General features: G+C 33.9%; 1 protein-coding gene across 1 annotated transcript in view; it reads right to left on the bottom strand.

Annotated features, from left to right (window-relative positions):
• Positions 1 to 2729: 2729 nt before the first annotated feature.
• Positions 2730 to 12062, bottom strand: part of LOC121443450 (highly divergent homeobox-like) — a 123291-nt gene continuing 113958 nt past the window's right edge. Inside the window, exons 9-10 of the mRNA XM_041645203.1 lie at positions 7643 to 7765; positions 2730 to 2902 (exon numbers count right to left, since the gene is read on the bottom strand). Coding sequence (XP_041501137.1) covers positions 2777 to 2902; positions 7643 to 7765 — 249 coding nt within the window. The 3' untranslated portion in view covers positions 2730 to 2776. The remainder of the gene's footprint in view (positions 2903 to 7642; positions 7766 to 12062) is intronic.

Here is a 12062-nt window from a genome sequence, read left to right as displayed (position 1 = left end):
AAATATTTGATCTTCTTCAAGGTCTGTGTTATGTATTCAATCTGCCAAAATATGATTGTTTTGACATTGCTGCAACTATTTCTTTTGGGTATGGCTACAGAATATCGCCACTAATATTTTTTTAATGTTTTAATTCCTATTTTCATAAAAGATATAATTCTATGGCTGAGAGAAAAACACCAGGATAAAAGTAGTCCTAAGTAGACTGTTAGGACATATAGCTTCTAGGTTAATGAAACTTTAGGAATAAAAGTATAAGTTAAATGTCTTTCCAAAATTATAGCTATAATATTCCTTCTAAGTATCACATCTATTAGAATTTTTAAATCAATTACAACTGATAGTTGAACACCTTTTATTAATATCGATGAAAAGGTTGACAGGGAAACATTTCTTTGTATTTTGAAGCCCAGCTTTCCTCAGTCTACCCAATGTGAGGTATCAGTGTTGTGCCATTGTACTTAGCTAAAATCATTCTTTTTGTAATCCATAGATTGATAAGAAATCCACTGTCTTTTCTATAGTAAGAGCGCCATGAATGTTTTCTTTTATTTAGTGACAAATCTTTCAGTGTAAAAAATAAAATTAGGAGTGTTAAAACACATAGGAAAGACTCACTCTGCAATGAAGGCCGACTAAGAAGAGTTTTAAATTCAAGCAGTTTATAAGTTCAAAGATAAACTCAACCTTACTGGAGAAGATTGTAGTAGAGATTTGAGACTAGAAATTCATTTATAATAGGATCTCGTGGTATAACCATAGCATATCTGACCCCAGAAATTTCTTCATACCAGGATCTCATGGTATAACCTTAGCACACCTGACCCCAGGAAACTTGTTCATACTAAAAGAAATAGAATGGTGAAGGTAAAAGAAACTAAAATAAATCTTATGGTGAAACACAGTTGTCATCCTAGAGTTTTGGAAACAGAAGCAGGAGCAGTAGGATTCAAAAGCATCCTCAACTACATTGGGAATTAAAGGCTGGTCTGGGCTACAGGAGACCTTGTCTAAATACTCCATATCACAAAATAATGGTTTCTGTATTTTTTTGTATACAGAGGGTGGGGGACTCTTTATCTCCTAGATAAATTTATGTGACGGAAAATTTAACCCGAACGTTTGAGGTTCTGTTGCTCAATGGTCTTTTCCCTGAATGGAATTTGATTTGTCAGCAAGGAATACCAAAAGTTGTTTGCAAAGAACCGCATGACGGTCAGCTAAAGAGCATGTAGCTGACTACTGAAATATTTCTGCTGACAAAGAAGCCATAGAAGCTGTGTGGAAGCAATGTAAAATCAAATAGTCGATAAACTGAATGACCATCAATGAACTTTACTTGTATATATTGGAGAGAAGGGACATTTCCAAGTTAAAGGCATTTGTGACTGCCTTTCTGTATTCTGAAATTGGTATCAGGGAATACTGAGATCAGAATCAGCCACAGTTAAAAAAAACTTAAAAATATTTAAAGCTTGACAACTAGAACAGTTATCTAGCTGCTTCACTCTTCCTTCAGGATTAGATAATAATTCAATCATGTAATTTAGTTCCACAAACAAGGTCACAAATATATGACAGTGAGCTTAGGGAGAAACTAGTGTTTTCCCATCTATGAATCTTAGTATTCCCATCTGGTATTCTGGAAGGGAAGATCTGCAAAGGGATGTCTATAGTGTGCTATCATCTGGTTCCAACTAACAGTAACAACTGGGTGTTCATAGAACAGCATCCAGGAAATTCAGAGGACTTTAATTTACAATCAAAGTAGTATAACTCTTTTTTGATATTGTTGTTGGCTGATGGCTCTGTACAGGCCTCGTATGGAAATGAGGTAAACTTTGTGGCAAAGTTGTATGGCTAGAATACTAAAGAAAACCAATATCAGTGGCGTACTTTGATTTCCTGCTTCACAAAGTTCATGATGTGAAAGAATATTATGAAATTGTTGGTAAACTTGAAGTATTTGTGCAATATTTTCTCTAAATGAATTATATAAATTTACTGTATAGTAGAGTGTAAATCACTAATACTGATCATTTTCAGTATACAAGAATTGAGATTAAAACTGTCTTTTATAAAGTACCGTTTTTGTATACTTAAATGTTTTGGCTTTTGTTGGTTAATTTACTTTCCAGAGTATTTTCCACTCTCCCCAGTTTTATAGACAGAAGAATACCAATAACTTAAATTACATTCTAGTAATTGTTTCAATTTCTAACCATTATCTTAGGTCAAATTCTCATAGGAGTTAAAAATAAATCCTAGAATTCATCTATGTTAAACATACATTTAGGTTTTGTTTTTTTAATTTTCAGCCCACTTTCCTGAGTACAAATGTATATGGATGATAAGAAAATGAGAGGAGAAGGAAGCTGCAATGGCTACAAAAGTAAGACTAATAAAGCTTTAGCAACCTAGTAATGTTGAAATATGATTATTTTTATGTCTCTGGTTGAAACTTCTACTAAGATTCTTCTTAAACAATAAGCAAAAATCTTTCAAAAATCAGATATAATAGATTTCATGGCTGAATTGTTTAAAATTAAATATAATTTTTTCTAGGATTTTATAGAAGTTTTAAAAACACATTTCAAGTATTTTTACATTTGACATGCATTTTTATTGTAGCCATTATTTCTTGTCCTTCCTTTACAGAATATGCCTGTTTTAACAATGTGTTTTTCCAGTTGAAGATTATTGGGGAAAAATATAGTTATCTTGAAATGCACACCTGTTAGGCAACCAACAGAATACATCATATCCCAACCCCCAGTCACAAACTGACTGAGGCATTTTTCTCTGATAACGAAGACACACTGAATGAGGTATCATCAGGATCCGGTGAGGCGTGACTGAAATCCATCTCTTCTAATTCAGGAGGTAAATCTGACAGCAGTGCCTTATCAGAAAAAAAAATCAATTGTGGTAGATTAGTATGCAGACAGATATTTTTCCAACTTTATATTAATAGTTGTAATTCTCTTGTTTTAATTTACTCCTATGGATTTAAATAAAGAAACATTTATTTTAAGGATCTTACACAATTACTTATCTAAAACAGTAAGTTTTCATATAATGCTATGAAAGAACTACATATTAGATGACAAGTATGTGGATTATGTGGAGTAGAATCTTAAACAAAGGAGAAATCAAGAGGGAAATGAGCATGCATTCTGATGAGACCTGCAGCATTCAGAGTGCTTTAGAATGGCATGGGTGAAGCCATAAGCAACTGTCCCAAACCAAGGATTTTTTAACCATAGGCTTTTAAACGGTTGAAGTAAGTGATTTTCATACTAGTTTTGTGTGTTGACTGCTCACTGCTAAAGGGCTTTAATATTTCATTTTTTAATTAAAATAGTCATGCCTAGCTATAATATCATTTAATGAAACCTGCATTTCAACAAAGATCTATTTTGTTCTTTGTTAAAAGAATGAATTTAGTAGTTAGGGGGCAACTCTTCTATTGTACTTTAGATAACATTTTAACAATTTGAAACTATAGTATGGAGTTTTTGTTTGTTTCCTTTCCTTAGACTATGTCCATACAGGTGAGGGGGAAGCACCTACCAGGGTCTGTTCAACTATGGCTGTTGTAACAAGGTATCTATCTGCTCATTTCTTTGCTGTGACAATTAGGATATGCCAACATTCTTGAGCTAAGCTTGACCATATTCTAATTGTTCCATCTGTATTTGTAGAACATGTATCTATACTAGAGAAATAAACAATCAAGATTTATGTGCTTGACAGTGTTCATGCCCATTTAACTTTAAGAAATCAGAAGTAAAATAGCATAGTTTGTCTGGAAAATTTTCAACAGCATTACTTGTATTGTGGGTTTGGGGAGTATTAGTAAACAAGAACCAAGGCAACAGGAACAAATATAAACTGGCCATTGTCCAATTAAGGAATGGAAAGATGGGGTATGCTGGGAAAAATACACTGTCAAAATAAGACATGATTCTCCTCAATAAAACAGTGAGTTACACATCCTTTAATTTTTGCCTTGCAGCACAAAAATGACAAGAAAACATTTATTTTTTGGTCAGGCTATGTAATGAAAAACTAACTTATATGTGGAGAAAGTTATTATTTATTTTGTACCACTAAATTACCCATAGGTTTCTTGCTGAAACTAAGTGTACTTCCATATGAACGTACCATAAAGATACCACTTGCTTTCTGAGGTACTAAGCTGCAGTAATATGGCACATGCCATTTTCTTCTAGAACAGTAAGCTACTACTGATCCAGTTCAGGTACAATGGGGCCTTTGCTAATGTTGGCTGTTCAGAATGTGAGTAGGTACATCAATCACTGATTGAGCTTGCTCTACAGTTTTGAACATGCCATATTAAGAATGGAAAGGGGTTCAAATTGGCACTCATTGACCATGAGCTTTGCATATGGGAAGGTCAAGTGGATTAGAAAATTTCATACTGTAAATTCTAGTGGAGAGATGTACAAACTAGAAAAAACATTGCTATTTATCTTTTCTTTGTTGTATGGCATATAGTTGGCTGACTAAAATAAGAATAGAATTTAAAATGTTCAATAAATGAGGTAGTTCATAACACTTTTGATGTATAAATTGCACCTCAAAATTCTTTCAATATCTTACTGGACTGCAATATCGGGGCATTAAACAAGTCTCTGCTGATGATTAGAGTTGTCTTTTCCACAGAGATATAAGTAAGCACAGTTAATTTTCCTCTATTCTCCCATCCTCCGTGTGGCAGATTGAACCCTGGATCTAATTTACTCTGGGAAAAACACTCTGACAATGACTCACATCTACAGCCTCAATATTTTTTATTACATGTTCTTCATCAGTAACAACTATTTTCAAGGTCTGACCAAGTTCCATTTTTTCCCAAGAGATCATTAACACTTTCGCCAAATATACGCTCAGTGTCTGTAATACTTATTCTAGGCTGTAAGATGTGAATGTAAAATTGATAATCATTCTTATCCTCCTTGCAGAGTGGAGAAATTGAAGTTTAAGAAAGGCAATCGATCTGGCTAGGATCACACAGTGAATTATCAGGGGAAGAAAGACTATAACTAATGACTTAGAGCAATGTTGGCAACATTATATGGATGTTAAAATGGCTATTATTGATTTTAAAAAGACAACCTTTAGGTAATCTAATGTTTCAGTAAGAAAGTACCATATCTAGTTTTTAAACCCTGGACTTCTTTATTTGGGCAAAATAGTCCCTAGATCGCTCATCTCATTCAACTTATCCATGTCAAGATTAATGAAAGAAATACTGTATATTTTTTAAAAATAAAAAAGTAATGGCAAATGTTTCTATTTTACTAGGTAGAACATAATGTATTTCCAGAAATAAACTTCTGAATATATCAAAGTTTGAACATTATTAGTTTAAGAGAAAACTTGGATTATTTTTGTAAATCACTACTCGTATCATATACGTAATCATATGTATAATTCATTAGTTTTCTGCATTAGAGGCAGAGTCCAGGCTGTACACACGACCTTTCTGCTTTAAATTTCCAAGTAATTACAGGTGTCTATCACCACCGTATCCAGTATAATTTATGCTTAGGGAATGTATTTTAAAAATCATTATACTCAATCTTGTGCATGAAAAATAATCACAGGTTCTATTTAAGCTGCTGATTCTATAGGCTGTGGCATTTAGTATTACTTTTATATCATTCTCTACTTCAGCCCACACTGTGTTCATGTCTTACTTCAGTAGTCTTTTATCAGAAGAAAACTAGAAAAGGAAAAACAAAAGCATGTTAGTTACTTTTCTTATATGTTAGTAATCATTGGGAAAGACAAGATATCCTGAGTGAATTGGGAGCATGGGGACACTGTGGGAGGATTGAAGAGGAGGGAAGAGGCAGGGAGGAGAGCAGAGAAAAATGTAGAGCTCAAAAAAGAACCAAAGCAAAGCTATGAGCTTATTTTCAGATGTCAAGAAACAAAGACATTTACTAGTTAGCTGGTTATGAAACTGAATTCAAAATTGATACTGGATCTTTTGGACAAGAAAAACTTTCTAATTTAGCCTAAAGTTGGAGCTGTTTGTGTGTGTGTGTGTGTGTGTGTGTGTGTGTGTGTGTGTGTGTGTATGTGTGTGTGTGTGTGCACGCATGCACGCACGGGTATGTATGGTACGTGTTCTACAGTTGTTTGAAATCTATTATTCTATTGAAATTGTGTTCAATACTATTGCTCTTATTCATTTAAAAATCTGTATTTTAGGTTTATATAAGTCAAACATACTTTATTTTTGTTGTCCTTTGCTTGTTTTAAGGTAAGGTCTTAGTTTATGGCCAAGCGGAACTCCAACTCAAAACAGTTCCACTACCTAAGCTTCACTAGTGCTTGAGTGGTGGCATAAGCTACCATACCTAGCCTATTAACACATTTTCAATATGCCTTGAAATGTGCAAACCATGCATAATAAAGCAATAAACTTAAATAAAGAGATCCAAGGCAACTAAGGTCATTTGTATTGTGCTCTTCATGTATCGTCGGAGTTGAAAGAGTAAATTCATAAATGTGGGAAATAATACTCATGCTGGCTTTAGTCCCATGAATGAACTCTCCTATTTTAAATTTTGTAGCTCAGTACATCAGTTAAATATATGGAGACATTGTTCTTTGTAAGAAGGGAGAATTATGGGATGTTCAGACATTAACCTTTTCCCTGGAAATGTCTGAGATGGGCTATATATGCATAACCTTCTTGGAGTATAAGACATCAGTGATTTTATTTTTGACAATTTTGCTGAATAAAATCTTCTAAGACTATTTACCAAATTATAGTTACCTGTATCTCATACTACTTACATGGAACTTTTCTTATAAGGAGTTAGCATGGTGATAAATAACTTAGCAGCAAATTTGGAATCATTTAGTGTTAAACATAATATTTTATATTGGGCTAAATGAATGTGTGTATTTTTCTTGAGACTATATTTATATAGTCTTGAGACTATACATCAGGTTTTTCTTGAGACTATATGTATATATAGAAAAACCTGAGGGATAAATGCAATTTGGAAGGAATCTATAAACAAATATCCATAGCAAAAACAAGCCATTTCATTTTTGGAGTGGAGGTTTCAAACATTCTTACTTACATTGCAAAATATTATACACTATGATCACAAAGAATTTCACAAATAATTTCATGCTTTCTTAGTGAGAAGCAACACATCACAGAACAGACTGTCCAAACATTTGTGAGCTCCGGCAGCTGCTACTGAATAAAGAAATGCCCACATTTTCATTCAGAAAAAGCTTCCCAAACATGCTATCTACTTATGGGTCGAGATAGCTCCAGCTCTACAACATTTTTGAGGAATTCTTTAAAATGAATTTTAAAATTTGATTTTCTCTACTTAAAGGCTTTCCTGAAATTAAGAAAATATTCTAATTAGCTATTTTGACTTTGTACTCTAGTAGCATATAAAAAATCTGAACACCTATTCTTAAGAAAACTGTGTTTCAAAAGATCATAAAAAGAATCATTTGCTCCATGCAACTCCAAGCCAGAATGGAGAATACAAGTGAAGAGATATGAAGCGTCCAATATGACATGCCATTTTTCAACTTGACACATTGTGGCTTACTGGTCTCTCATGGGACTTACCTGCTGTTGTTCCTTATCATCAGCTTTCATTGCCAGAATCAGGTTTCTAACAAAAGTCTGGAGCTTAAAGTACTTTTGCTTTTGAATCTCAAGCTTATTTGCAATGAATCTGACTTCTTCATTCTAAAGGAGAAAACACCAAACAATAAAATTACCCCTGTGTGTGTTTGATGAATAGGAAAACTAAAAAGCAATCAGAGTATAGAAACAATAAAAAACAATTTTAACCATAAAAGAATATAAAATACAGCAGGAAATTATTGTGGTATTCAAAGGTTGCTGTTTAAACAAACCATCAATAGAAACAATTTACAAATAGATTCCAGGAAGAGAAAAACAAGAAAGACTTATCTTCTTGGGAAGAACTTTCCTATATCAAACTGAATTAGAAGATGTGAGTCACTGAAGACCGGCCTTAATGTGTGATAACTTCTGGTCTTCTATCTGCTTGTGGATCCAATGTGACCAAGCACCTCACACTTCTGCCCTCATGCCTTTCTTGCCCTAAGAGGCTGTATTCCTTTGAACTTGGAAAGTTCCCAAACAAAACATTCCTTTAAATTGCTTCTTGTCTGGTATTTGATTACAGCAATGAGAAAAGTAATGAATCCATAAATGAATAAAAATATTGTCAATTTTATTTAATTGTGCATTAAATTTAAGAGGTGAATTTCACTGTGGAGACGTTTTTACTCTTTGGAAGTTATGTAATATAGTACACTGATTAAATAAAAGCATACACAATATCTCTAATAATAATTATAACAACGTTAATAAAATTTAAGCTGGACATTGTGGTACATTCTTATTAATACCAGTACTCAAGAGTTTGAAGCCAGTTTGGGATACATACTGAGATGCTGACTCAAATCCCAACCGAACAAAAGAAACTTAATTCCTTTCATCTAAGAGAAGCTTGGCACTATTTGCCCATCAATCATCTCCCAATCCTCTCACCATGCAGCCTTGGGTGGCCACCATTCTATCCTGTTTCTTTGAGTTCAGTTGTTTTACATTTCAAATATAAGTGAAAAAAGTCATACTTATGTTTCTGTGGCTGGTTTATTTCACTTCTAAAATTCTATTTATGCTTCCACAGATGGCAAATAATCACTTTTTTTAATAGTATATGTGGAGAAGATTATAAATAATGTACATTCCCACAATTATTTGAAAGGCAAAACTTAAGGTTCTTACCATAGAAAATAAGTATTTGAAGTGATGGATATGTTGATTAGGTTGATTTAATTGTTTTCCATTGTATTTATACATCATACCATAACCTTGTACCTCATGAATATATATAAAGCTACAATTGGTCAGTTTACAATTGAAATATACATTATGAAAAAATAAAAATAAATAAAACCAAATATCAATCAGCCTCCTTGACAAGAACTGTAGAAGTAGACAGAAAATTCTTTCTACTGGAGACCTGGTCTCAGAGTACAGGAGGACTTTAAACAGCATTTGTTCAAAAAGCTTCCTAAAGACATATTAAAATTAGTTGATGGTATGGGTATTTTAGAATTTCGGTCAAGTGGATGTTGTGGTATTAATCACATCCAATCTGTGAACATGTTTACTATATCACTTATTAGCTCAATTTAAACCTTAATTTATGTGATGAAACTGCTTCCTTCCAGACCACTTAATAAGTGAAACATCTGTCCAAGCGAAATTTCTATTCAGTCACTAACACAACTAAGTTCAAAGTAAGCACTCTAGAGAAATTCAACATGTTTCTGTTATGATATGGTTTTACTTTTATTAGAAGTCATTGTCAGAGATTTGTATTAATAAAATGCTGGCCAGAAAATGATTTTCTTCTGTTTTGTTTGCTTCATATTTGATGCACATATATGTGGTATATGTATGTGTGGTATGTGTGTGCACATACACATGTGTGAGTCTTTCTCACTCTGTGTGTGTGTGTGTGTGTGTGTGTATGTGTGTGAGTGTGTGTGTATAAGTCACAGGTTGATATCAAGCATTTTCTTCAGTTGCGCTCCAACTTCTTTCTGAAACAGGGTCTCTCGCTGAACATGAAGCCCACTATTTCAGCTAGCCGCAGTTAGCCCTTTGTCTCTGCCTCTCCAGCACTGGGCTTCCAGGTATGTTTCACAGGCCAGGCTTTTCACATGGGTGCTGGAAATCCCAACTCAGGTCTGTCCACTTCCTTAGCAAGACCTTTAGCAATTCACCCATCTTTCCAGTCCTTGTTTTGCTTTTGCTGTGCAGTTGAGGGTACCCTTGACTTGCGCTCCACTTCCTAAGTTCTTGGTGTCCAGTTGTGTACCAGCACACTAGGCGGAAAGCCATTTGAATACAGGCTCTATCTATCATTATTTAATAACGACTCATTTGCATTTAGTCTGCCTGAGCTGTACTCATAGTCCATCAGAAAACATTTTAGAAACATTAGTTCATATTTGCCAAAGTCACGAAAGCATCTTTTCACAGGAGGAGCTCTAATTTTTCATGCAAATATTTCCCTTCTTCAGTATTTATGAAATGTTTGAAAAGCATAAACAATTTCAAGATAATTTAATATTGTAGACATTTTCTTCTCGGAAGTGCTTTTTGCGAGCCAATTACATGCTTCCTAGATTACAGGCAGTAATTTATGTGTGCGTTAGAGATTTTCTTAAGTCAGTGGAGTACTTAGGAAAGCAACTAATAAGACAATAGCAGACACCGACTTTTACAAAATAAGGACTAGTTTATTTTTGCTAAAAAACCTTCCCCACATTTCCAGCAAACTGTTTATAATTTTGCAGGATGATTGCTGTGAGACACAAGGTTGCAAATATGCCAGAGCTTTGATCACTGGGAAGGGTATTAACAGCTACCATGCCTGATGTCCTATTTTATGATATAGTTACTCATGCCACAGGTATTGCATCCATCAGCTTTCCTCATAAGGATTTGGGATTAGTTAACCCCCAGAAATATGAATTTCTACCGATGCATCTCAATCAGAATGCTATAACAACTAAACTTTATATTAATAAAATGCTCTATAGAGAACATTCTTTTAGTTTGTTATAATAAATCCCAAGCACAGAAGATGAATTCAATATGGGAAAGTTTAAAATGCTGGAGCTTCTAATACTAATTGAATTTATACAAATAAACACTTGGGAGACTATTAAAATTATTTCCAGAGACAAATTAATTTATTCAATTACTTTCTAAGCAACTGCTTACTAAACATCAATGTGCCAGGCTCCCCATCCAAGTAACACATAGGTGATTAAAATACATTTCTGCCTTCAAGAAACTTATTATGAATATACTTAAAAATGAGAAAAATAACTTTCACCCCTAAACAAAGAACACTAGTGTGTTTATTTAAATAGAGTATAGCAACTTTATTCAAGGTATTAAATTTCTAAACTGATATGTTCTACAGCAATGCTCAAAATATGAAATGGCAACTCCAGGGCCAACTTTCACAGATGGTAAATGGAAGCATATAAAAATAATGTATAGATAAATAGATTTTTGCTATATATGTGTACAAATATTGTGAATTCAAGGAAAGAAGCCTAAATGTGATGGAGGTAATTATAAGGAATGACCCATTATGGGATCTCCTGCTCCCACACTGGAAAACATTGGATTACTAAACTGTCTATTAGAGTTCAATGCAAGCATTCACTGCCTGTTCTGCTCTTCCCTCCCCGGTCTTCAGTTGCAAACTCTCTCGACTGAACTGCCACTGAAAAGGGGAGAGGTACGTCCTAGAAAAGAATCCTCTATGTTTCAGTCCAACCCTGTTTGATCTGTTCAGGAGTGCTAAGTGGGGCACACTTAACAGCTGCGCAATCCAGTCCTCTCGCCTGCACTTTCCACAGCCCGTGCCAAGCAGTGACCTGGTCTGCAAAGTCATTTTAATGCTGAACTCAGTAGTTAGAAGTATTATATGACCACAGGGGAGTATTAGTATGATCTCTTCAAACTGAAAACCAGCAACTTTATAATTCAGCTAGTTGGGAATACAGTTTATTTTTATTGAAAATTTATTCATTTTTAAGATAAGATCACATTATATATTCTAGGCTGGCCTTGAATTAATGGAGCTCCTCCTGCCTCAGACTAGTGAGCGTTGGGATAACAAGTAGGACCTACTATATATACACATAAATACAGTTTAAATATATAATTTTATTGTGTTCTTTGACCACTCAGAAATAAATTTCAAGAGACAATTTCCCTTTGTGTCTATAACACTCAATATTTTAAAGCTTGTAATGCTATGAACATTAGGAAAACAAAATGTACAATGGTCTAAAATTCAGTTAAACTAGTCTAAAACTTCAAGGATTTTTTTTGATGAAAGTGAAAGCTGTTTTCTAATTAAATGGTGGTCTTTGTTACTATCATAAGCTTTAAATTCTGATTATACTCCACAAAA

This window comes from Microtus oregoni, unplaced genomic scaffold (assembly GCF_018167655.1).
Source record: "Microtus oregoni isolate MIOR12 unplaced genomic scaffold, Mior012 000107F_000, whole genome shotgun sequence".
Taxonomy (NCBI): Eukaryota; Metazoa; Chordata; class Mammalia; order Rodentia; family Cricetidae; genus Microtus; species Microtus oregoni.
The sequence above is the reverse complement of the archived record's forward strand: the minus strand, read 5'-3'. Positions and strand labels throughout refer to the sequence as shown.